This window comes from Melanerpes formicivorus, unplaced genomic scaffold (genome assembly GCF_026170545.1).
Source record: "Melanerpes formicivorus ecotype bairdi unplaced genomic scaffold, bMelFor1.0.p_v2 SCAF_55, whole genome shotgun sequence".
Taxonomy (NCBI): Eukaryota; Metazoa; Chordata; class Aves; order Piciformes; family Picidae; genus Melanerpes; species Melanerpes formicivorus.
The window spans coordinates 3,073,652-3,095,938 of NW_027142407.1; the positions used below are offsets into that span (position 1 = coordinate 3,073,652).

Genomic DNA, 22,287 nt, shown 5'->3' on the forward strand with positions numbered 1-22,287 from the left:
AGATAGAGAAACATTTTCCAAGGGAAAAATGCTTATCAGCTCCCCTTTTGGACATGATGACTGAACATAAAGTTACATTTCCCCAGTCAAGGAAAAAAGATTAAAAAAAATTGAAGTTAGCTCATGCTGCCAGGTTTAAAACAAAAGTAGGAAGAAAAAAGGAAGAGAAAAGGTTTTCCCTACAGCATTTCCAATCAAAAGGGATTAGGACAAAAAAAATCTAATGAAAAATACAGAGAGGATTTGTGGCAGGCAGAATGTTGTTCTCTGAAAGAGAGCTTAAAGTCCTGAAATTTAAGTTTATCTGGGTTTGAGGGGTTTGCACAAAGCTAACTTGTAAAGTTTTTATCTTCACAGAACTTTATTAGTTCTGCCCCCTCAATCTCTCCCATCCTCACTCCCCTCAGAAAAGGAGCCTCACTACACGACTCTTCTGAGAACCAAGGCAGTAAAATGTGGTTAACAGAATATGACTCACGAATCCATGCATTCATTATAATCAAGATGTTTTCTAAAAAAATAAACACACATAAAATTTTCTTACTCAAACATTTTAGACACTTAAACTAATATGATCAAAGGGCAATGGGTGCAAGCTGGAGCACAGGAGGTTCCATGTGAACATAAGGAAGAACGTTTTCACTGCGAGGGTGACAGAGCACTGGAGCAGGCTGCCCAGAGAGGTTGTGAGTCTCCTTCTCTGGAAACATTCAAGACCCACCTGGATGCATTCCTGTGTGACCTACTCTAAATGGTCCTGCTCTGGAAAGAGGGTTGGACTCTATGATCTTTCAAGATCCCTTCCAAAACCTAACATTCTGTGATTGTCAAAAGCATGAAAGGGAGAAGAGCTTTCAATACACCTATAGCAGGTCTCAAAACTAGACTCTTACTTTACATGCCATTCATTGCCTTCCAGTTTTGTCATGCAGCTTTTCACAGCTGCCTAATAACAGCCAGGAAAAAGACCTCCTTAAGACTTCATCTTAATTGTTCCTTCACTGACGGTTATGAGAGAGGTGCAACTAGGCTGTGCTTTTTCCCTGTGGCACAGTGACCACTAGCTCCTTCTCTGGTGCCATTTCTTAAGGCTAAATGAACAAGTAGCATATAAAGAAACAGAAATTACACACCAGAAGACAGGACATAAGCAATGTGTTAATTCTTCCCATTTCTTTTTCAGTCCCCGTGTTCTTTCAGAAGTGCTGTGAGAGACCATTCAATTATCACAACCTTGCTTTTGAAATCTCATTAAAAAAGGAAATTCTAACAGAGCAGAGGCCCATTTTCTTTGTTTCCTGCTCTGAACCTCATCAGTCAAGGCTTTGCTGATATCAGAAGATAGATGGTATGCAGATGCAGTAGAGAAGTATGTTAAAACACATCTACATTTGTGCTACTGAGAAAAGCAGCCCTATTTTAGCAAGAGTGAAGTATTAAAGAGGATTAACATTTGTGAGCCTTTAAATCTCTTCCAACACAAAGTTTCACTGAACTAATGAAACTCCATTAATAAATTCAATGGTTTTAAATAATGCTGAACTATTGTTAAGTGTTTAAATAAATGGGATTTATATGCCCATCAAAATTCTCCCTCCAGCATGCATGCACACACCTCCCTTGAAAAAATGAAACACATGAATAAAAACTGGATCTGCTCACAAGAGGAATTATTATTTCTGAAATGATGTTGTGGAAGAAAGCAACAAAATGAACTTTAGTGTTTTCACTTTGTTGTGTCAAGCAGATAAAATGGAATTGAAGAGCTGTCATTTTCTAAACCAGTTTCACATTATGTCTATAACAGAGCTGTTTTATCTTCTAACACAGAAAATACTTTCATACTCTCTTCATTTGCTTTCATACTCAATAGTAACACTGCAATGAACAGAAAAAATACCAACCTAAGAACGTTATTGTAATCTTGAGAGAACAAAAATGGTCTCATGTTGGCACTGGAACATGACAACATTTCAAACTGCTCCCAACTCTTCTTTTATGCTTATATATTTAGATGTCCACATGTAACTTTAAAAACATTGTGTGGCCAGCAGGAGCAGGGAGGTCATTCTGCCCCTGTACACTGCACTGGTTAGGCCACACCTCGAGTACTGTGTCCAGTTCTGGGCCCCTCAGTTTAGGAAGGATGTTGACTTGCTGGAATGAGTCCAGAGAAGGGCAACAAAGTTGGTGAGGGGTTTGGAACACAAGCCCTATGAGGAAAGACTGAGGGAGCTGGGATTGCTTTGCCTGGAAAAGAGAAGACTCAGGGGTGACCTTACCACTCTCTACAACTACCTGAAGGGAGGTTGTAGACAGGCGGATGATGGTCTCTTCTCCCAGGCAGCCAGTAGCAGAACAAGAGGACACAGTCTCAGGCTGCGCCAGGGGAGGTTCAGGTTGGATGTTAGGAAGAAGTTCTATACAGAAAGAGTGATTGCCCATTGGAATGGGCTGCCCAAGGAGGTGGTGGAGTCGCCGTCATTGGAGGTGTTCAGGAGGTGACTTGACAGGGTGCTTGGTGCCATGGGTTAGCTGTTTGGGTGGGTTGGATTGGTTGATGGGTTGGACGTGATGATCTTGAAGGTCTCTTCTAACCTAGTTTGGTTTATTCTATTCTATTCTAAAGTATTGTCTTGTAGAATGCAAGGTCTCTCAGTAAAAAAAAAGCCAACACACACACACAAAACCCCACTTCAAATCTCAAAATTAACACTGCCACTCACATCCTGCACTGCCTTGTGCATTTACAGTTCAGTGACTCAAGGAAGGAGCCTGAATTCCTTTATGCTAAACAAAAAAGTAAGGTTTCTGCTAGCTGAAACCAGAGTACCTTCAGCAAAACCCTTGATGTTGTGTCAGTGTACACCATGCAGTGCTCACAACTTGTGCACTAGCATGTATCTGGTATCAGAGAAACCACAAGCCACATTAAGTTAACCAGTTAAGTCTGTGTATTATGAGCTTCTGCTTTAGCACTCAATTTTAAGCAGCTCAGGCAGAATTTTCCATAGTGAGAGTTCACCTGTATTCTATATTTCATGTATCCCACAGAAGATCTTGTTTTCTTTTTTGTTTAGAAAGATTTATCCAGAACAAATGTACTCAGAATGAGAAGAAGGGAAAAATAGTATTATGCTGCCCAAGCCATGATAGGAATCACAGAATTATTTTGGTTGGAAAAGACCTCTAAGATCATCAAGTCCAACCATCAACCTGTAACCATGGCCATTAAACCATGTCCCAAAATGCTATGTCCACATGTTTCTTGAACACCTCCTAGGACAATGACTCCACCACCTCCCTGGGCAGCCTGTTTCAACTCCTGACCACTCTTTCAGTAAAGAAATTTTTCTTAATAGCCAATTTAAACCTCCTACGGTGCCATTTCTACCCATAATATCTACTGACCCCCACTAAAGTTAAACTGTGGCCCACTGTGTGCCTATTCTCCTTCTGTCTGTTCACTTTCTTTTTCACCATCTCTCTCATATTAACACTCCTTTTAGCTGACACAAGATATTTTGAGACATTCTCTCAACTATGTGCATGCTTGTCTGTTGAGGTGAAAGAGAAAAAGGAGGTGATGCAGAGCTGAAGGAAGTAATTTGCCCCACCAAGGGACAACATGACTCTGGAGGCACCCAAAGCAAAATAGCACTTCTCCATGTGACAGAAGATTCACATCACCTTCCTGTCACTTTATATAAAGCAAATTGGATGGATTTATTTAGCTTATAGTTTATTAAATGTAATGCTACCATACTTAAAAATAGGAACTTGAAAAATATACTTAGGCTTGGCTACTTTTTGGGGACAGGTTTTTCAGTTAACAGATCAGATTTCCCTTTAGGCAGGATACCAAGTCCCACTTTTTCTGCACAAGATAAGAGGCTGAACTATAAGCAAAGGAGGAAAATTAAGTCAAAGAAAGGTATCACAACCAAGAAACATGCATGGCCATCTGAAATGCTAAGTCTGAATCATGCCTTTACTACTGAGATACCACTTTGTGTAAACAGAACCCTGCAGCTTTTAGTGGACATCATCTATTCTTGTGACCCATATCTAAGTCAGAAAAATGGGCTAAATTCACATAAATACTGGAGTAGAAAGGAGCTGTGTTCAGAGAAAATATGTTTTAAAATAGTAATTGTTCCAAAAATAGTAAGGCCATAGGGGTGTCAAGCGAGGCACTAACATTTTATGCATTCATAGTATCATAGTATCAGTCAGGGTTGGAAGGGACCACAAGGATCATCTAGTTCCAACCCCCCTGCCATGGGCAGGGACACCCTACACTAGAGCAGGCTGGCCAGAGCCTCATCCAGCCTGCTCTTAAACACCTCCAGGGACAGGGCCTCAACCACCTCCCTGGACAACCCATTCCAGGGCTTCACCACTCTCATGGGGAAGAACTTCCTCCTCACATCCAGCCTGAATCTCCCCACCTCCAGCTTCATTCCATTCCCCCTAGTCCTATCACTACCTGAGATCCTGACAAGTCCCTCCCCAGCCTTCCTGTAGGCCCCTTTCAGATACTGGAAGGCCACAATTAGGTCACCTCGGAGCCTTCTCTTCTCCAGACTGAACAGCCCCAACTCCTTCAGTCTGTTCTCACAGGAGAGGTGCTCCAGCCCTCTGATCATCCTTGTGGCCCTTCTCTGGACACGTTCCAGCATGTCCATATCCCTCTTGTAATAGGGGCTCCAGTACTGGAGTACACAAAATTCCTCAGTCTGAGTGAGAGAAATATAGAAATAGCATGGAAAAAACCACATTGCAGGAAACACCTTCTCTATATTTAAGGCAGAATCTGCATGGAGCAATTTAAATAGAGCGAGGGGCTCAAATGAGGAAGATGAAAGAAAACAGCAAATAGTTACTAATTGTCTGGTCTTGTCAGGGAAAAGAGAACCAGATCATGCACACAAAGACTGTCTGAGAGAGTAAGAAAGCAAAGAAACAAACTAAACTAGTGTTTCACACATATAAAATTTAGCTATTGCTTTTAACGTGCACACTGAAACTGTGCTCGTCTGGAAATCTGCCCTTCAGCAGAGCAGCAGAGGGTGCAATTCTTCCCAGGACTGGAGCAAGTCAGTGAGCTGTTCCTATAGCAATCTGCAGCTGTCACTGCTCATTTTCACCTTTCCAGTTCAGCCCATAGCAAACTTCCTGAAACAACACATGAACAGAATCATAGAACTTTAGGGGCTGGAGGGATCATCCAGTCCAACCCCCCCTTCCGAGTAGGTCACACAGGAATGCATCCAGGAAGGTTTTGAATGTCTCCAGACAAGGAGACTCCACAACCTCTGTGAAGCCTGTTCCAGTGTTCCATCACCCCCACAGTGAAAAGGTTTTTCCCTTATCTTCACATGGAACCTCCTGTGCTCCAGCTTGCTTCCACTGCCTCTTCTCCTACCATTGGGCATGACTGAGAAGAGCCTGGCTCCATCCTCCTGACACTTACCCTTCACGTATTTATAAAACTGAATGAGGTCACCCCTCAGTCTCCTCCAAGCTAAAGAGCCCCAGCTCCCACAGTCTCTCCTCAGCAGGAGATGTTCCACTCCCTTCAGCATCTTTGTGGCTCTGCGCTGGACTCTTTCAAGCAGTTCCCTGTCCTTCTTGAACTGAGGGGCCCAGAACTGGACACAATATTCCAGATGTGGCCTCACCAGTACAGTGCAGAGCAAGAGAACCTCTCTCAACCTACTAACCACTCCTCTTCTAATACACCCCAGGATACAATTGGCTTCTTGACCACAAAAACACATTGCTGGCTCAGGTACATGCCATTGCACTGTTCATAAATCAGAATTATTTGCTCTACCATGCCAGGGCTGGTAACAATCATCCCTTTGCATTCCTCTGCATACTTCTGCCATTCCAGTTCTTCCCACTGGAGCATGTTGGCAATCTCTTCTTCAGGCACCAGGGCTTTACTGCATCGTAACAAGTACAGAAGAATCTGATGCATTGAGAGTACTTCTTTTCCTCCATCTTAAAAACATAAATAAACACACTTCAGATAGTCATTCCTAAAGCATGAGCAAAAGAGAAAATATGCAGAAGACAATGTTTGGATGAGCAGAATAAACAGCAAAATGCTTAAGTGACTTGACAAATATGAAAGCCAATGTTTTATTGATGCATACAGCACATGCATAAACACTCTGCTAAACCGGGAGCACTAATGGTAGTGGTGGTGAGACTGTCAGTTTCAGCATACTGTAAAGCTGAAGTTTCTAACTGGCCTGAAAAACCTTTAAAAGGAGGAGACAGAACAATCAGTTCCCTTGTCCAGTTATATTTTCCTTTTCACACTTTTACCATCCATTTCAGAATGGCAGTCAAACAACCTTTATGCAGCTGTCGTAAAGAACACTCCAAATGTTACAGCAGTGTAGCTGCCTAACAGCAGTGTTGCATAAGATGATGCCTTCTGCAAGACATGCAAGGGAACAAGAATCACAGAATGGTAGGGGCTGGAAGGGACCTCTGAAGAGTGCATCCAATCCCTGTGGCAGAGCAGGATCACCTAAAGCAAATCACATAGGAACATGTCCAGGTGGGGCTTTAAAGTCCCCAAGAGGTGGAGACTTAACATTACCTCTCTTGGCAGCCTGTTCCAGTGAAGAAGTTCCTTCTTATGTTTAGATGGAACTTCCTATGTTTGAGTTTATGCCCATTACCTCTTGTCCTGTTACTGAGGACCACTGAAAGGAGCTTGCCCCCCCCTTCCTGACACCCACCCCTTAGGTATTTGTAAGGCTTAATAAGAATAAATAGAATAGAATAGAATAGAATAGAATAGAATAGAATAGAATAGAATAGAATAGAATAGAATAGAATAGACCCGACCAGACCAGACCAGACCAGACCAGACCAGGTTGGAAGAGACCTTCAAGATCACAGTGTCCAACCTATCATCCAACACCACCCAACCAACTAAACCATGCAACCAAGCACCCTGTCAAGTCTCCTCCTGAACACCTCCAGTGACGGCGACTCCACCACCTCCCCGGGCAGCCCATTCCAATGGGCAATCACTCTCTCTGTATAGAACTTCTTCCTAACATCCAGCCTAAACCTCCCCTGGTGCAGCCTGAGACTGTGTCCTCTTGTTCTGGTACTGACTGCCTGGGAGAAGAGACCATCATCCGCCTGTCTAAAACCTCCCTTCAGGTAGTTGTAGAGAGTGATAAGGTCACCCCTGAGTCTCCCCTTCTCCAGGCTAAGCAGCCCCAGCTCCCTCAGCCTCTCCTCATAGGGCTTGTGTTCCAAGCCACTCACCAACTTCTCTGCCCTTCTCTGGACACGCTCCAGCAAGTCAGATCCCCCCTCAGCCTCCTATTCTCCAAGCTAAACAGCCCCAGCCCTCTCAGCCTTTCCTCACAATCTTTGTGGCCTCCTAATCTTTGTGGCCCTGTGCTGGACTCTCTCCATTAGTTTTAGAACTGGACACAGAACTCCAGGTAAGGCCTCACAAGCACAAGCTTCTCTTACTTCAGAAGGGATTACAGTGCTATGGTATAGAAAAGATGAGAGTGCATGATAAAATTTGGCCTCTTAGAGCAATTAACCTCATTCAGGTTCCAAGAGGAAAGCTTAAATGGGGGAAATACACCCCTAACCTCACTGAGAACTGAAAATACTTCTAAATAGCTACAAAGGCAATGGAAAAATTCTCCTTCAAATTGAAAAGGGGCTCAGTTTACAAGACTTTTGTGTTTATGAACAACCAGATGATACTGTTACACAAGAGGCAACCCATGCTCAAGAATCAATAAAAATAAGAAAGAAAAAGGGAAAAAGAAGTGTAGTGTACACAGAAGACTATGTACAGGCTGCTACAGACAGCTGTGCTAAACAGCAGTTAAGAGACCTGAAATTTCCTTGGTCAGAGAACTCAGTATTTGAGACCTCAAATGTTCCTTTTTTCTTTTTAATTTTTTCCTCTAGTCTTTCAGTCTCTTAATCACAGAATGGCTTCGGATGGAAGTGCCCTACTCCAACCCCCCCTGCAGCTAGACTTGGCTGCCCAGAGCCTCATCCAATCTGCCCTGAAATTGAACTTCTCATCAAAACAACATCCCCAAGTCATATTCCACAGGGCTACTTCCAACCCACTCTGCACTCAGCCTGTATTTGTGACTGGGTTGGCCAGACCCAGATGCAGGACCTTGTTCTTTGACTTGTTAAACCTCATGCAGTCTGAAATGGGCCCATTTCTCAAACTTGTCAAGATCCTTCTGGATTGCATCCCTTCCCTCAAGCGAGTCTACTGCTCCACACAGCTTGGTATCATCAGCAACCTTGCTGAGGGTGCACTCAATGCCACTGCCCATGTTGCTGACAAAGATGTTAAAGAGCACTGGACCCAGGACAGACCCCTGTAACAATGAACACACTACAGCAACTGTTCCACATGCTATGCATCTCTGACACTCAGTAAACGTGGTGTGATTAGCTCAAAGCTCAGAGGCCTGTCTTTATGTAACTCACACAGAAAATCTACCATCCCAAACCTCATCATTTTAGACCACATTAGAAAAATTAGAAAGAAAAGTCAAGTAGAGGGGATGGGAAGTTGGCAATTAATTTCTGCCATTAAAGAGACAGCTGATGGATGTCTGGAGATCTGTTACACCAATGTACCTTCTTTGAATAGACACAGATATACAGTGTTCTGCAAACATACCTGAAGGAATTAAATTCCCACCCTCTGGAAATTAAAAAGATCTCCAAGGACATCTCAGGAAATAACACACAGTGAAAACATGATTAGAAAAAAAGTAAGTATTTGTCCTAAAGATGCTAAAAGGCAACTATACGTGCAGAAATACCAGGAAAAAGGTATTTTTTCAGAGTTATAAGGCTGGGAACTCTAAAGAGGAAGCACAGACAAATGCAGAGAATTCTCTTCCTATCAGTAATCAATCCCAGAGTGCAGAAAGAGCTGACTTCCAAACTAAAACAAGTGAGAATAAAAAATTCCAAAGTAACAGGAGAACACCCTCAAGCTATACAAACCAGGCAGGTCAAACATTCTCATTTTGTGATGAGGTCAAGTTAATCAGCCACATGTGGCTTGATGGCTTATTTTGTAAATTGCTTCAGCAGAACCAAATCAATGTTTGCTAGCAAGACTCAGAGCTCTGCTTCTGATTGAACAGTGTAGTGTATCCAGGAAGGAACAACAATTACAAACATAGTCATCTAGCCATCAGTATTCTCCACAGTAATGAGCCAAACCTCATTTAGCTACAGCTTTAATTAATATCCCAACTAAGTTTCAAAGCCCAGAGCAGAGAGCACCTCCAGGCCACAGCCTTCATGATTGTTCCATGTCTCATCTGCACCCCCAGTCCAGCAGCTGAAACACATCCTCCTGTCCACGCAACCCCTTTACAACAGTCATTGGCAGGATCTCAGCAGGACACACTATCAACGGAGCCATGACAGCTACATCAACTGAAAGTCTGCCCCAGCATCTTATGATGTGTTAAATCCCTGCATAAGCTGCTCACTCAACATGAGCGTAATGCTCCACACTGAAGCTTGGTGAGCTAGGGCTGAATTTTACTGCAAAGGAGTGTTTCTGTCTTTCATTGTCTGCAAGGTCTTAAGCTTACATTAAGATAAAGAAACAACCAGAACAACGTGTGCTCAGGGGTGCAAATCAGGCTGACCCTCAAAACCACACATCAAGAATTTCAGTACAATTACCTGATATCCTGAAGGGAAGAGGGGACATTAAATACAGTATCATGTGTGAGATGAGGCAATAGCACTCCCCAAATGCCACAGGTCTACTGCAGAATAGGACAGGGATGACCTAGAGCTGCCCAAAATCACCATGACAGAGACAAAAGCTGGAAGCAAGACTTGGCCTGCTCATGCAAAATCCAGTTCCAAGTAAACCACCCAGACTTCAGGTGGAAGCACCAGGTCCCTACACTGACTGAACCATTTAACTAGCAGTAAGATTTGTGTGGTGTTCTTTGGTGAGGTGTTTTGGGGTTTGGATTTGTTTGTTTCTTTTTGTTTGTTTGTTTTGCTTTGTGTGGGAATGGGGTAGGGTGTCTGGGGAGAGATTTGTTGTTTTCTTGGGGACTTTTTAGATCTCACTTCCATAGAGCCACACAATACAAACATTACCTGGAAGAAATCGCACAAATCTTGGCATGAAGTGAAACCTGGGGCAGCAAACAGAATCGTTTTCAAGTGAAGGACCTTAAATATGAACAGAAAAAAGAGGAATATTTATAAACAGCAACAGATTTGCACAAGGAGGAAAAAATAAAAGCAATACAGCTGCAGATTAAATCAATTAACAGTGATAACAATTGATCAGGTCTAAGTTTCACTCAAAAACATAACAAAATGCACAGCAGAAAGGAATAGAGTAACAATGCAGAATCACAAAATCAAACAATGGTTTGGGTTGGAAGGGACATTCTCCACAGATCAGGATGCTCAGACACTTGTTGAGCCTGACCTTGAAGATCTCCAGGAATGGGACCTCAACTACCTCCCCAGGAAACCTGTTCCAGTGTTCCACCTCCCTCCTTATAAAGAACTTGTTCCCAACATCCAACCTAAACCTATTCTTCCCTAATTCCATACCATTGTCCCTTGTCCTATCACTGGATGCCTTTGTAAACAGTCTGGCAGCCTTCTTGTAGGCCCCCTTCAGGTACTGGAAGGCTTCCACCAGACCTCCCTCCAGTCTTCTCCAGGGTGAACAAACCCAGCTCCCTCAGCCTGTCCTCATAAGAGAGTTATTCCAACCTCCTGATAATTTCTGGGACCCTTCAGCTTCTAGTGAAAGCCTTCCAATGGCCAATTTCAAAAGAAAGCTACAATACCTTGAAAATAAAAATCACCTAACAAAAGCACAGTGGTTTTATTTCAAACTGTGATATAGAAAAAAATAGTTTTGTATCATTAATTCACTATAGCCTTATAGACACAAGCACCAGTTTATTGTTCCCTTCCAATCAGTGGGCCATTTTTTGGTTACAGCAACAAAGACAAGGAAATTTCCATGATGCTATTTTGTAGCTTTTTAATTTCCTATTTCATCATCTAAAGCTTTACATGAAACAAATCCAGCAAGTACCCGGTGATAAAAGAGAAAGAACAATCAGGGCCAGTGATAGGATTGATAGCAGTGATATTAGAATACATTCTGTATCAAACCAAAGAAGGCTACACAAACTATATGAAAAGTGTGCACTCCTCTGTTTAACTGCAGTTAAGTGTGGAGTGCACCTCCATAGACAAAACCAAGACACCAAAGCACACCTACACATTCTGAAATTAAATTCTTCTGATACGCTAATCTTTCTTTTAGACCATGGGAAGGAGCATCCCTGAAATTGTCTTTTGTCAGGATAGGATAGGATGGGATGGGATGGGATGGGATGGGATAGGAATTAACCAGGATGGAAAAGACCTTCAGGATCACCGAGTCTAACCTATCATCCAACATTATCTAATCAATTAAACCATGGAACCAAGTGTCCCATCCAGACTTCCTAAACACCTCCAGTGATGGTGACTCCACCACCTCCCTGGGCAGCCCATTCCAATGGCCAATCTCTCTTTCTATGAAGAACTTGTTCCTAATGTCCAGCCTAAACCTCCCCTGGCGCAGCTTGAGACTGCATCCTCTTGTTCTGATGCTGGCCGCCTGGGAGAAGAGACCAACCCCCACCTGGCTACAACCTCCCTTCAGGTAATTGTAGACAACAATATAGTCTCCTCCGAGCCTCCTCTTCTCCAGGCTAAGCAGCCCCAGCTCCCTCAGCCTCTCCTCATAAGGCATTTGCTCCAAACCCCTCACCAGCTTTGTTGCCCTTTACACAGACGTAGTTTTATCTTGTAAAGTCAAAACCATTCAGCTCTGATGTTATCCCTCTATGGCTGTCTGAAGGACACTGCTTTCCATGTTGACTGTAGAAAAATACTGTCTGAGTAACTAGTGTGTTAGCTTGTAAAAACAGAGAGAACCATTTACCTGACACCTTGGCTTTCAAGGTAAGGTGCAGAGGATCCTGTGCAATATTAAACATACAGTAATATTTACTGTCTGATAAAAAAATAGGGTTTGATTATGAAAGGAATTTAGTTCATCTGCAAGAACACATTGCAATGCTTGTGCACTTCAATTGCTACAGCTTGCAATAATGAACTCTTGATATATCTCCTCTTCTTGAAGAACAAAGTGGAAGTTCCCTCCTCTCATGTAAACCAGAATTTGATTCTGTTGTTTTGAGGTCAAACCATAGAATCATTTTGATTGAAAAAGACCTTTAAGAAGATGAGGTTCAGCCATTCTCTAACTCTGCCAAGTCTGAGGATAAACCACATCCTCAGCACCACATCTATGTTTCTTTTAAACACTTCCAGGGATGGGGATTTAACTACCTCCCTGGGAAGCCAATTCTAAAGTTTGAGAACCCTTTCAGTGAAGAATTTTCTGGAAATACCCTGCCTAAACCTTCCCTGGTGCAACTTGAGGCCTTTTCCTCTTGTACAAACACTTGTGACTAGAGAGAAGAGATTGAACCAAACCTTGCTAAAACCTCCTTTTCAGGTAGTTGTAGAGTGATAACCCCTCCCCTGAGCCTCCGTTTCTCCAGACTAAACAACCCAAGTTACTTCACCTGCTCCTCATAAGAGCTGTTCTCTAGACTCTTCACCAGCTTTATTACCAAAGCTACAATTAATTGGGTTTTTGTATTCTTTTTCCCCTAAATAAAAGTTACCTTTAAGATTCCAGTCATAGAGCTCCAAAATATCTTTGAACAGATATGAAGAGAACAACTCAAGACCTCTCACACAAAAATTCTGGGGAAAGAAACAAACCAACCAACCAGAATTAGTCAATATTGTAATGCAAATAATGCCACTCACATCTATTTACATAGAACAACTGAAGAAACATATTTTTCCAAATGCTAGACACTGGGCTGTGGAAACAGCATTGATATATTAGTAATCGTCCACTTTAATATAACAGTGACTTCTTCAGAAAGCATTGTGATGGAGACTATTTAGTCAATGTCAAAACCAAAACAACAGGTAGAAATCACAAATTTGCATTGATTTACCATGCACTAATCCCCTCTCACCTAAGTAAGCTAAGGAGATGACTCATTTCTGAGAAGGCTTTCCCCTAAGTCACTTTTCTTCTACACATTCAAAGTTTATAAATCACCACCTGTGATACCACAATCACTTCCATAGCAATGTGCAATGCAAATTGAAGATTTTGACCTCAAAAGACAAGAGGAAGGGGGCAAAGGAAAAAAAACCCCAACAACAGAAAAAGAGATTCTTCTCATTAAGTGGGGAAGCAGCTCCTGCAAAGCAAAGAACTTTCATTCAGAAATGAACTTCAAAAGCTTTGCTTAATGAACAAAATCAGGCCAGGCTGATATACACTGTATGAGTATGATACTGGCCATAAATCCCAAATCCATCAACACAATCTTGCAAGAATACATTAGAAGGTAATCTCCAAGTAGTGCTGTAGCCAATTGAACAGGAGTAAAAAAAGAAAACACAAAACCCCAAAAAGTAGAACTCCATTTTCTTAGTAGCCATTTGTTATTTTAGAAGAAGATTTGGAATCAGCATAGCAGATGCAGTAACAAGAAATGAATTGCTTTGATCACATACATCTTGCTGAGGAATTTCAGGGTTCTTGCATATATTTAGATGCTGTTGAGCAACAAAAGGAGAGATAAGTAGAAAGAAAAAGATGTAAATATATGTGACTAAATGAAACACTGATCCTGTCTTTGTAGTTAATATGCAGGGGTATTTCTGTACCTCCACATGCTGCTCCACTGAAACAATTACTTCACAAATGGCCTTCACTAGGGATTAATTTGTAATAGAAAAAAATCTATAAAAAATGATGATCTGAATGTGCTTTGCTTGTATTCATTGGAAATTTGTTCAAGTAACAGATTATATGAAATCACTGATAAGCAATCTTATCAGAGCTTCAAACTCATGATTAAGTTTCAGCTCTGCATTGACTTATATAGTCCTGGCACATCTTATTTTTGTCACCCATAAAAGGAAGATAAGAGTACCTGATATATGTTGTATATAACTTAAATTGAAAAGAAGCTAGGGGTATAAGCATCTCTTAGCATTTGATTTTAATATATGATAACCTAGGTAGATGGATCTATGCTGGTACCTGTCAGTGCAAGTCCTTTTTCAGTCATTCATTCAGAACACAGCCTGCCTCAGACACTTCATGAGATGGGATTCTGAAGAGTTTAATCCATTAAGCACACCAACAACTCATTACCTAATCTGACATTTTGACTAATTATCCTTCTTACCTCAGGCATCATTTCCTCAATGAAATGAATTGTATAGTCAATGTTAAATCTGATTACTTTACATAGAGGAATCTGGAAGGAAAAGAGAAATACAGCACTGAAAACTATACAGCCTGGAACGTATACTTAATACAGTTTTGTATGCAAAAGCATCGCTGTCTGCTGAAAAGGACACTTACTGAAACAGCTGCTCTGGGGAATCATGAAAAGACAAGCAAGTGCAAGAGAAGTAACAGTTCTAACCTCCACCTCTGTAATAACACAGAAATGACAGGAGGGATTGTAAAGGAAGATTAAATAATGCCATCTACTGGAGATGAAATTTTGTTTCAATGAAAAACAAAGCTCAGGAAACCTCTATCTCCTCTCACTTGTGTATCTGGAAGTGAATTTATTGTTGGTGATAACGAGACGTCAGATTGATACAGTGGCCTGAAGGCAAGGTGTTCTCAGCACCTTGCCAATTCTGTTATCTGTACTGTCTTAAAACATGGCTTTAAGGCACAGCAACACAATGTAAGGTTTATACTCATTTCATCCAATAAACATCCTCAGAATTTCACTCAGGTAACTAGTAAGAGAAGCATCTAATTCAATTTTTTCCAATCTTTGATAAAAGGTTCCTTTGCTTACAAAATCCATGGACTGCTGCAGGTATTTATAAATGGGATTTTTTCCAGAAAAATAAAAAAGCTGAATCTCTACAAGGTTACAGAAATGCCTAGTGCTATCCCACAGATCCACAACTTTTAGTAAGTTTTACTATTCACTGGTCTTGCAAGCATGAAAGAATTTTAGAACAATTCAATGGTTTGCCAAAGTGAGGCAACCCAAGCTTATTTTGCACTGATAAACACACAAATGAATGGACTTAGCAGTGGTGCAGTATCCAGCTTGCATCTTATTGCAGCCTACTGCCAAATATTTGACTATCTGGCCACAAAAAAAAATCACTGTATATTAAAGATATTTCCATAACTCAGCCTTCCTGTCATGGAGTAGATACAAAAATTATAGATATGATAGGCTCTAACTTTTTAATAAAACTGTTTCTTTTTGCTTGTTTGCAAAGTGAAAATGCAAATGCCTCAGGACAAACCTGCCTTGAACAACAAGGCTGAATTAATGTTACCAACCTGGAGTGCTTCACACTATGACACAACAGAGACCTTTAACATCATCAAGTCCAACCACAAGCCTAGAGCTCACAATCCCACCACTACTGCTAAGCTCCCACCATTAAACTACATCCCCAAGTACCACATTCATGTATCTTTTAAATACTTCCAGGGATAGTGACTTTACCACCTCCCTGGGCAGCCTGTTTCAAAAATTGATAACACTTCCTGTGAAGAAATTTTTCCTGATATCCAGCCTGAACCTCCCTTGGCACAACTTGAAGCTGTTTCCTCTTGTCCTGCTGTTGCATGTGATAAGAGATTGATCCCCACCTTGCTCCAACCACCCTTGAGGCAGTTGTAAATGGGAATATTAGTACAATTGTTCTCTTTTAGTGTGGAAATAAGAAAGTGTACACTTGAAGGGCATGCTGAGCACTGTCTTGTCCCCCATCAGCACTCCACATCCCTCCCATGTATTGGCCATGATGAACTACATGTGATCTGCAACGTTCCACCTTTCACAAACATTTAATGGGGAGGATTTCACAGTAATTATTCAGGTTAGCACTTGGGAACTTCAGCCTCTCATTTCTTGATACGAAGAGCTCTTTCCCCAGTGGAGCTTTGTCATATACATTATGTAAGCAAACCGTCAGGAAACAAAATACTGTCGTCTGGGTGCCTCTCAGTTTCAGTATTGGTTCATTCAAAGATGCTGGTGTTCAGATCTCTGCTTTTACTACTCTTTATCACTTCCCTTTTATGAAACACATTCCTAAATATCTCTGAAACTGCAATTATGCTGCCAAAAAATCACCTCAGGACAGCTACCAACTACATGCTAGTCCTGTAGTGATAAACACTTTCATACTGAGTTTTGGTATTGCTGGTGTTGCCAGTAACAGTTATAAAACCAAGCAACCAACACATTATTTGAAAACAGTTCTTGAAATACCAAGATACCAAAAAATCTGCAGCATACAGAAATTAAGTATTTGAGTATTTTTCATTCAAATATGATTATATTGAAAAGCAGGGCAGCCAGGTACCAACCATGTCCTTTTCTTGTTATATCTACTTTCAAAGCATAAAATTAATTGCTTTTAAATATTTAAGACTCTTAATAAAAACAAGAAATTGCCTAGCTCCTAAAGAAGCTGAAAAGATGTCAGAAAGCACTGGATATATCTAGGCAGTTTTCATAAGAGAATATTTCTGAAAAATCCTCTGAAAAAAGGCCATTTGTCAGTTAAAGGGAAAAATATTTTGTTGTTGTGTTTTAAAATTTTCCCAAGCTAAGAAACCTCCTTGTTCAGTTTAAATTCAATTAACAGTTTTAACAAGTTATTCCATGATTTATTTCACTTCCAAACTGTGAAACATGTAAAGGCAGTACTCTGATGCACATCACAGTCTCAGTCACAGTTTAAAGATAATACTCAGCAGCATCAGTGAAGACAAAGCCCAACATTCATTAACACAAATGCCCTTCCCCTGATCAGTGCTAAGGTTGGTTTAGAATTCTGCCTGGGGGCAGAACCAGCTTACCTCCCAGACAAACTCCACATCTGTACCAATGAGCATACTTACATTTGTTAGTGGAGCATGTGCAAACATCGAGAACCCCTCAAAGATATATTCATGGTCATCATACTCAATAACAGTAGGTCTGTCTGTCTTAAAAAAGCAAACACAACCATCATGGAGTAAGCACGAAGCAGTACTACTTCTATCGCAGAAAACAAAATTAAGAGTTTGTCTTTGTTTTAGCAGTTGCTTAAGTAGTAGAGGAAGTCAGGCTCTAAAACCACTCTCCAAGTAATTAAAAAAGACTCCACACAGGATTGGACTGTACAGAAGAACAGAATATTATTTGAAAATTAAATGGAAGGTGCTATTAATAACTGCAAACTACAATACAAAGCAGTGCAAAAGCCTATGAAATACACAAATTCACATTCTGGGCTTAACACAGAACCTCATCATGCCAAAGCCTTCTCCAAACTTCCATCAAATCAGACCAAAACCCAGCATTTCTTTCCCCACCCCCACTTGGGATTTGCCATAACCCCCAGTGCTCTTTCTTCCCCCCCTCCCCTGCTAGGCTAGTTAAGGGCTGCCCCCGCCTTAATCCCTACTGAGGCCCATTAGGGCTGCACTACCTAAGCCATGATTGCCCAGTAAAAATACCAGGAGATAAAAGAGGTGCCTCCCTGGGAGAAGAGAGGAAAGAAAGAGGAAGAGCCAGCTTTGCTGCCAGCTTAAATAGGGTAAAATAACAGAATCATGGGAATGAAATACCAAAAGATTACAATGTCCTGTCCACTACCTGGACCCATCTATGCTCTGGAGGCTTGTACTCCACGGTTCTTAAAGGCATAAGCCTTAACCCATGACAGTTCTAGTTCAAAAGGTTTATAAAGTACTTACTAAGAAGTTTGTGGGAGGTGACACAGTGATTCGATAGTGGTAGAGCCTGCCAGCATTGTTGGTCATGGGGCGACACGGCTTAATGGGCTTAAAGAAAGAGATAAGGTAGAACTCTGTGTAAAGTCAAGGCAAGTTTAGATTAAATGAGAGAATAAAGCATTTCTAATAGCCATGAAATATGCACTATGAAAAATTAAATAAAAGCAGGCTGTCATAATTAAGCATTCTGGCTTCAACTACATTTTTGCTTCCAGAAATATTTTTAAAGCTATTCAAAAGGAGGAAAAAAAAAATGGCAAAAAACATTGCTGTAGAGTTTGCTTTTTCCATTTGACTCTCGGTCTTTCTCAGACACAGCAGGTAGTTGTTTACATACCAGAATAATTCCCTCCTTTATATAAATTTCTTTCAGGAAGCTGATTTTAAAAGCTCACATAAAGCAACATGGAGCTCACATGAGATTTCAAAGTATGTTATGAAGATAGTCAAGGATCAGTTCATCTGCTAGGGGCAAATCCGGGGCCTGAAGAGAAAGGATTATATCACCAGGGAGGTGATAGCAATGTGCTCTTGTGGCCAACAAGGCCAATGCCATTCTAAGGTGTATTAGAAGGGGTGTGGTTAGTAGGTCGAGAGAAGTTCTACTCCCCCTCTACTCTGCCCTGGTGAGGCCACATCTGGAATATTGTGTCCAGTTCTGAGCCCCTCAGTTCAAGAGGGGCCTCAGATAGCTGCTTGGAAGAGTCCAGAACAGAGCCACAAAATTGATTAAGGGAGTGGAACATCTTCCTTCCAAGGAGAGACTGAGGGAGCTGGGGCTCTTTAGCTTGGAGGAGACTAAGGGGTGACCTCATTCATGTTTATAAATATGTAAAGGGTGAGTGCCAAGAGGATGGAGCCAGGCTCTTCTCAGTGATGCCCAATGACAGGACAAGGGGCAATGGGTGGAAGTTGAGGCATGGGAAGTTCCATGGAAACACGAGGACAATTTTTTTCACTGAGAGGGTAATGGAACACTGGAACAGTTGTGGAGTCTCCCTCCCTGGAGATATTCAAAACCCACATGGATGCACTCCTGTGTGATCTGGTACAGGTGATCCTGCTCTGGCAGGGGGGTTGGACTGGATGATCTTTCATGGTCCCTTCCAACCCCTAATATTCTGAGGTAGCTCTGTGAACTTTGCTCTGCCTGCCAGGCTGTAATGCCTGCCTGTGAGATCTAAAGGCAGCCAGCCCTCCAGGCACTCTGATGCAATGCCAAACACCTGGGACTCATGTTTTCCTGAGCTGCTTCTGAAGCATCCCATCTTAAAGACCTAAAAATCCTCAGGCCAGACAAAAGTTTCTCACATGCCCTACATCAAATTTGTTGCAGTTCAAAGGCAGCCACAAGTCTGTTCAGAACAGATCTGTCTGCATGAAAACAAAATAAAATCACAGCAGCTAGAAGTGCACTACACCAAACAGCAGCAGGAAAAGTGGCCTGACTGCCATGGCAAGAGCACTACACCGCTGTGCAACTGCCTACTTTGCAAAACCCATCCAATAAATCCTTGAAAAGAAGGCTTCAGGAAGACCTTATAGCAGCCTTCCAGTACCTGAAAGGGGCCTAACAAGAAAGCTGAGAAGGGACATTTTACAAGGGCTTCTAATGGTAGGCTGAGAGGGAATGGAGTGAAGCTCAAGGAGGGCAGATTTAGACTGGATATTAGGAAGAAATTCTCTACAGCAAGGGTGATGGGACACTGGAACAGGTTGCTCAGGGAAGTCATGGAAGCCCCCTCCCTACAGGTGTTCAAGTTCATGCTGGATGAAGCCTTGTGCAAACTGGTCTGGTGGCAGATGTCCCTGGCCAAGGAAGGGGGCTTGGAACAAGACAATTGTTAAGATCCCTTCCAACCCAAACTGTTCTATGAATCTATGAATAAGTAGGGTAATTACTCTGGCTGGTCATGCCCAAGCTAAGGTTCTTATTGCTGCAACAAGACAGTTACAAACCTGCTAGTTTAAGAGCTACACAGAACAATTCCTAGGAGGTTTTCTGCAACCTCAAATTCCTAGCTGGCTTTGCACCTGGAAGCAGCTGTATTCATGCAGGAAGTCTGATACATCAGCTTTTTCCTTCTAAAATTTCCCCAAGCAAAAAACCCCTCACAAACACTAGAGGCAATCTAGGGAGGCACTGATCCTGAAGTGGAGTGATTTAAAGTAAGCTTCAGACCAAAGCCATTTCTCTGAACTGGAATAATTCCCAGAAATATTCATAAATCCTTAGATGCAGCTAAATAAAATAATGTTTCAGATCATATATTAAAAAAAAAAAAAGAAAAATAAAATTCATTAAGAAAAATTACAAAGCTAAATGGTAAACCTTACGTATTTATGTTCTCTGATTCTTTCACAAGAACAAAGGGTTTTAGGACAAAATAGCTTGAGGTCATCAGGGCACTGTTTTTATTTCCAGAAGCAACACTGATCATCAATCATGCTCTATACATATTTCTAAGGAGAATAACCAAACACTATTTTAACAATGGTTTTCAAAAGAAAGGCACTACCATTCTAAAATGGAGCAATTTTTTCTGATGACATGAAGAACTGAATAGTGTTTGACAGTTCACAGTGCAGAGAATCATAGAATCAATAAGGTTGGTTGATCAAAGATCATCAATTCCAACCAATCACTACAGACCTCATGACTACTAAACCATGGCACCAAGTGCCATGTCCAATCCCCTCTTGAACATCTCCAGGGATGGTGACTCCACCACCTCCCTGGGCAGCACATTCCGATGCCTAACAACTGTCTCCGTGAAGAACTTTCTTCTCACCTTGAGTCTACACTTACCCTGGCACAGCTTGAGACTGTGTCACAGTATCACAGTATCACCAAAGTTGGAAGAGACCTCAAAGATCATCAAGTCCAACCTGTTACCACAGACCTCATAACTAGACCATGGCACCAAGTGCCATGTCCAATCCCCTCTTGAACCCCTCCAGGGACGGTGACTCTAACACCTCCCTGGGCAGCCCATTCCAATGGCGAACGACTCTCTCAGTGAAGAACTTTCTCCTCACATGAGAGGCTCTAGTTCTAAGGCCAGAATACCTCTTGACAAGCTTCCTGCTCCCACCAGCAACAGAACTACTATTTCTTTATTTTTGCTTTCACTTTCAAAGCAATCCCTTCATATACTCACTTCAAGATTCATAGAATGGTTTAGGTTGGAAAGAGTCTTAAAGTTCATCTAGTTCCAACCCTGCTGCCAAGGGCAGGGACACCTTCCACTAGACCAGGTTGCTCAAGGCCTCATCCAGCCTGGCCTTGAACACCTCCAGGGGGAGGGCATCCACAGCCTCTGTGGTCAACCTGTTCAGGTGTCTCACCACCCTCACTGTACATAATTTCTTCCTACACTCCAGCATAAATATGCCCTCCTCAAGGTTAAAGCTATTGCCCCTCATCCTATCACTACAGGCCCTTGTGAAAACTCCCTTCCCAGACTTCTTGTAGGCCCCTTTCAGGTACTGCAAGGCCTCTCTAAGGTCTCTCCAGAGCTGCCTTTTCTCTAGGTTGAGCAGTTCCAGCTCTCTCAGCCTGTCCCCACACAGGGGAGGTGCTCCAGCCTTCTGATCATCTTCATGGCCTTCCTCTGGACCCACTTCAGATCTCTGACCTTAAGTTCTTTTTTATTAATGTAACTGTATTTCAGTATTTTTTTTTAAAGTATCTGGAACTAACCAAATGAAGACAAAAGGTTTCCATAGTTTTCAGGTGGATTTCGTACTGGTAGTGTGTTTTAAATACAAGGTTACACAACTAAGAGATTTAATGTTACGCAGGAGTTTTTATTCAACCTGTAAATCATGGGGGGAAAAAAATCCTCTAATCAACCACAGTATGAGTTTACAGCAGCAAGTTTGTATTCATAATTGCAATTCTTAGGATTACTCACCTCTTCACCAGGATAAATGCCATGTCTTATTCCTGTTCGTCGGGCTTTAGCACTGCACTTGCACAAAGGTCCATCGTTCATCTGTGGAAAACAAAATAGAGTTCTGTTTCTATTGAGAAATGGGTTTGGAAAAGTATGTTGGTTTTAATGCCTGAAGTGCTGATGCTTCTAAAAGCCTGTCATGCTTGGATTAAGTGGATGTTCTTAAGCCAATAAAACTGAAAAGAGTATAGATTTATGTAAGAAAACTGCACGATTGCATTAGAACTTCAGCACTGTTCCAGAAGCACAACAAGGAAAAACTCTCAGAAATGTACCACTCTATCATGTACATCTTTTCCATTTCTCATACACACAAACCCCGTGGTTGTCTGCCTCAAGAAATTCAGGCCCTAAGCA

The 22,287-nt window shown here is 41.8% G+C and overlaps 1 protein-coding gene across 1 annotated transcript in view; it reads right to left on the bottom strand.

Moving 5' to 3' along the window:
• The window catches only part of DROSHA (drosha ribonuclease III), an 81,898-nt gene that overhangs the window by 47,940 nt on the left and 11,671 nt on the right, over positions 1 to 22,287 (bottom strand). The window contains exons 7-13 of the mRNA XM_068160988.1: positions 21,889 to 21,969; positions 17,933 to 18,019; positions 17,093 to 17,179; positions 14,382 to 14,453; positions 12,786 to 12,867; positions 10,171 to 10,245; positions 5,840 to 6,009 (exon numbers count right to left, since the gene is read on the bottom strand). Coding sequence (XP_068017089.1) covers positions 5,840 to 6,009; positions 10,171 to 10,245; positions 12,786 to 12,867; positions 14,382 to 14,453; positions 17,093 to 17,179; positions 17,933 to 18,019; positions 21,889 to 21,969 — 654 coding nt within the window. The remainder of the gene's footprint in view (positions 1 to 5,839; positions 6,010 to 10,170; positions 10,246 to 12,785; positions 12,868 to 14,381; positions 14,454 to 17,092; positions 17,180 to 17,932; positions 18,020 to 21,888; positions 21,970 to 22,287) is intronic.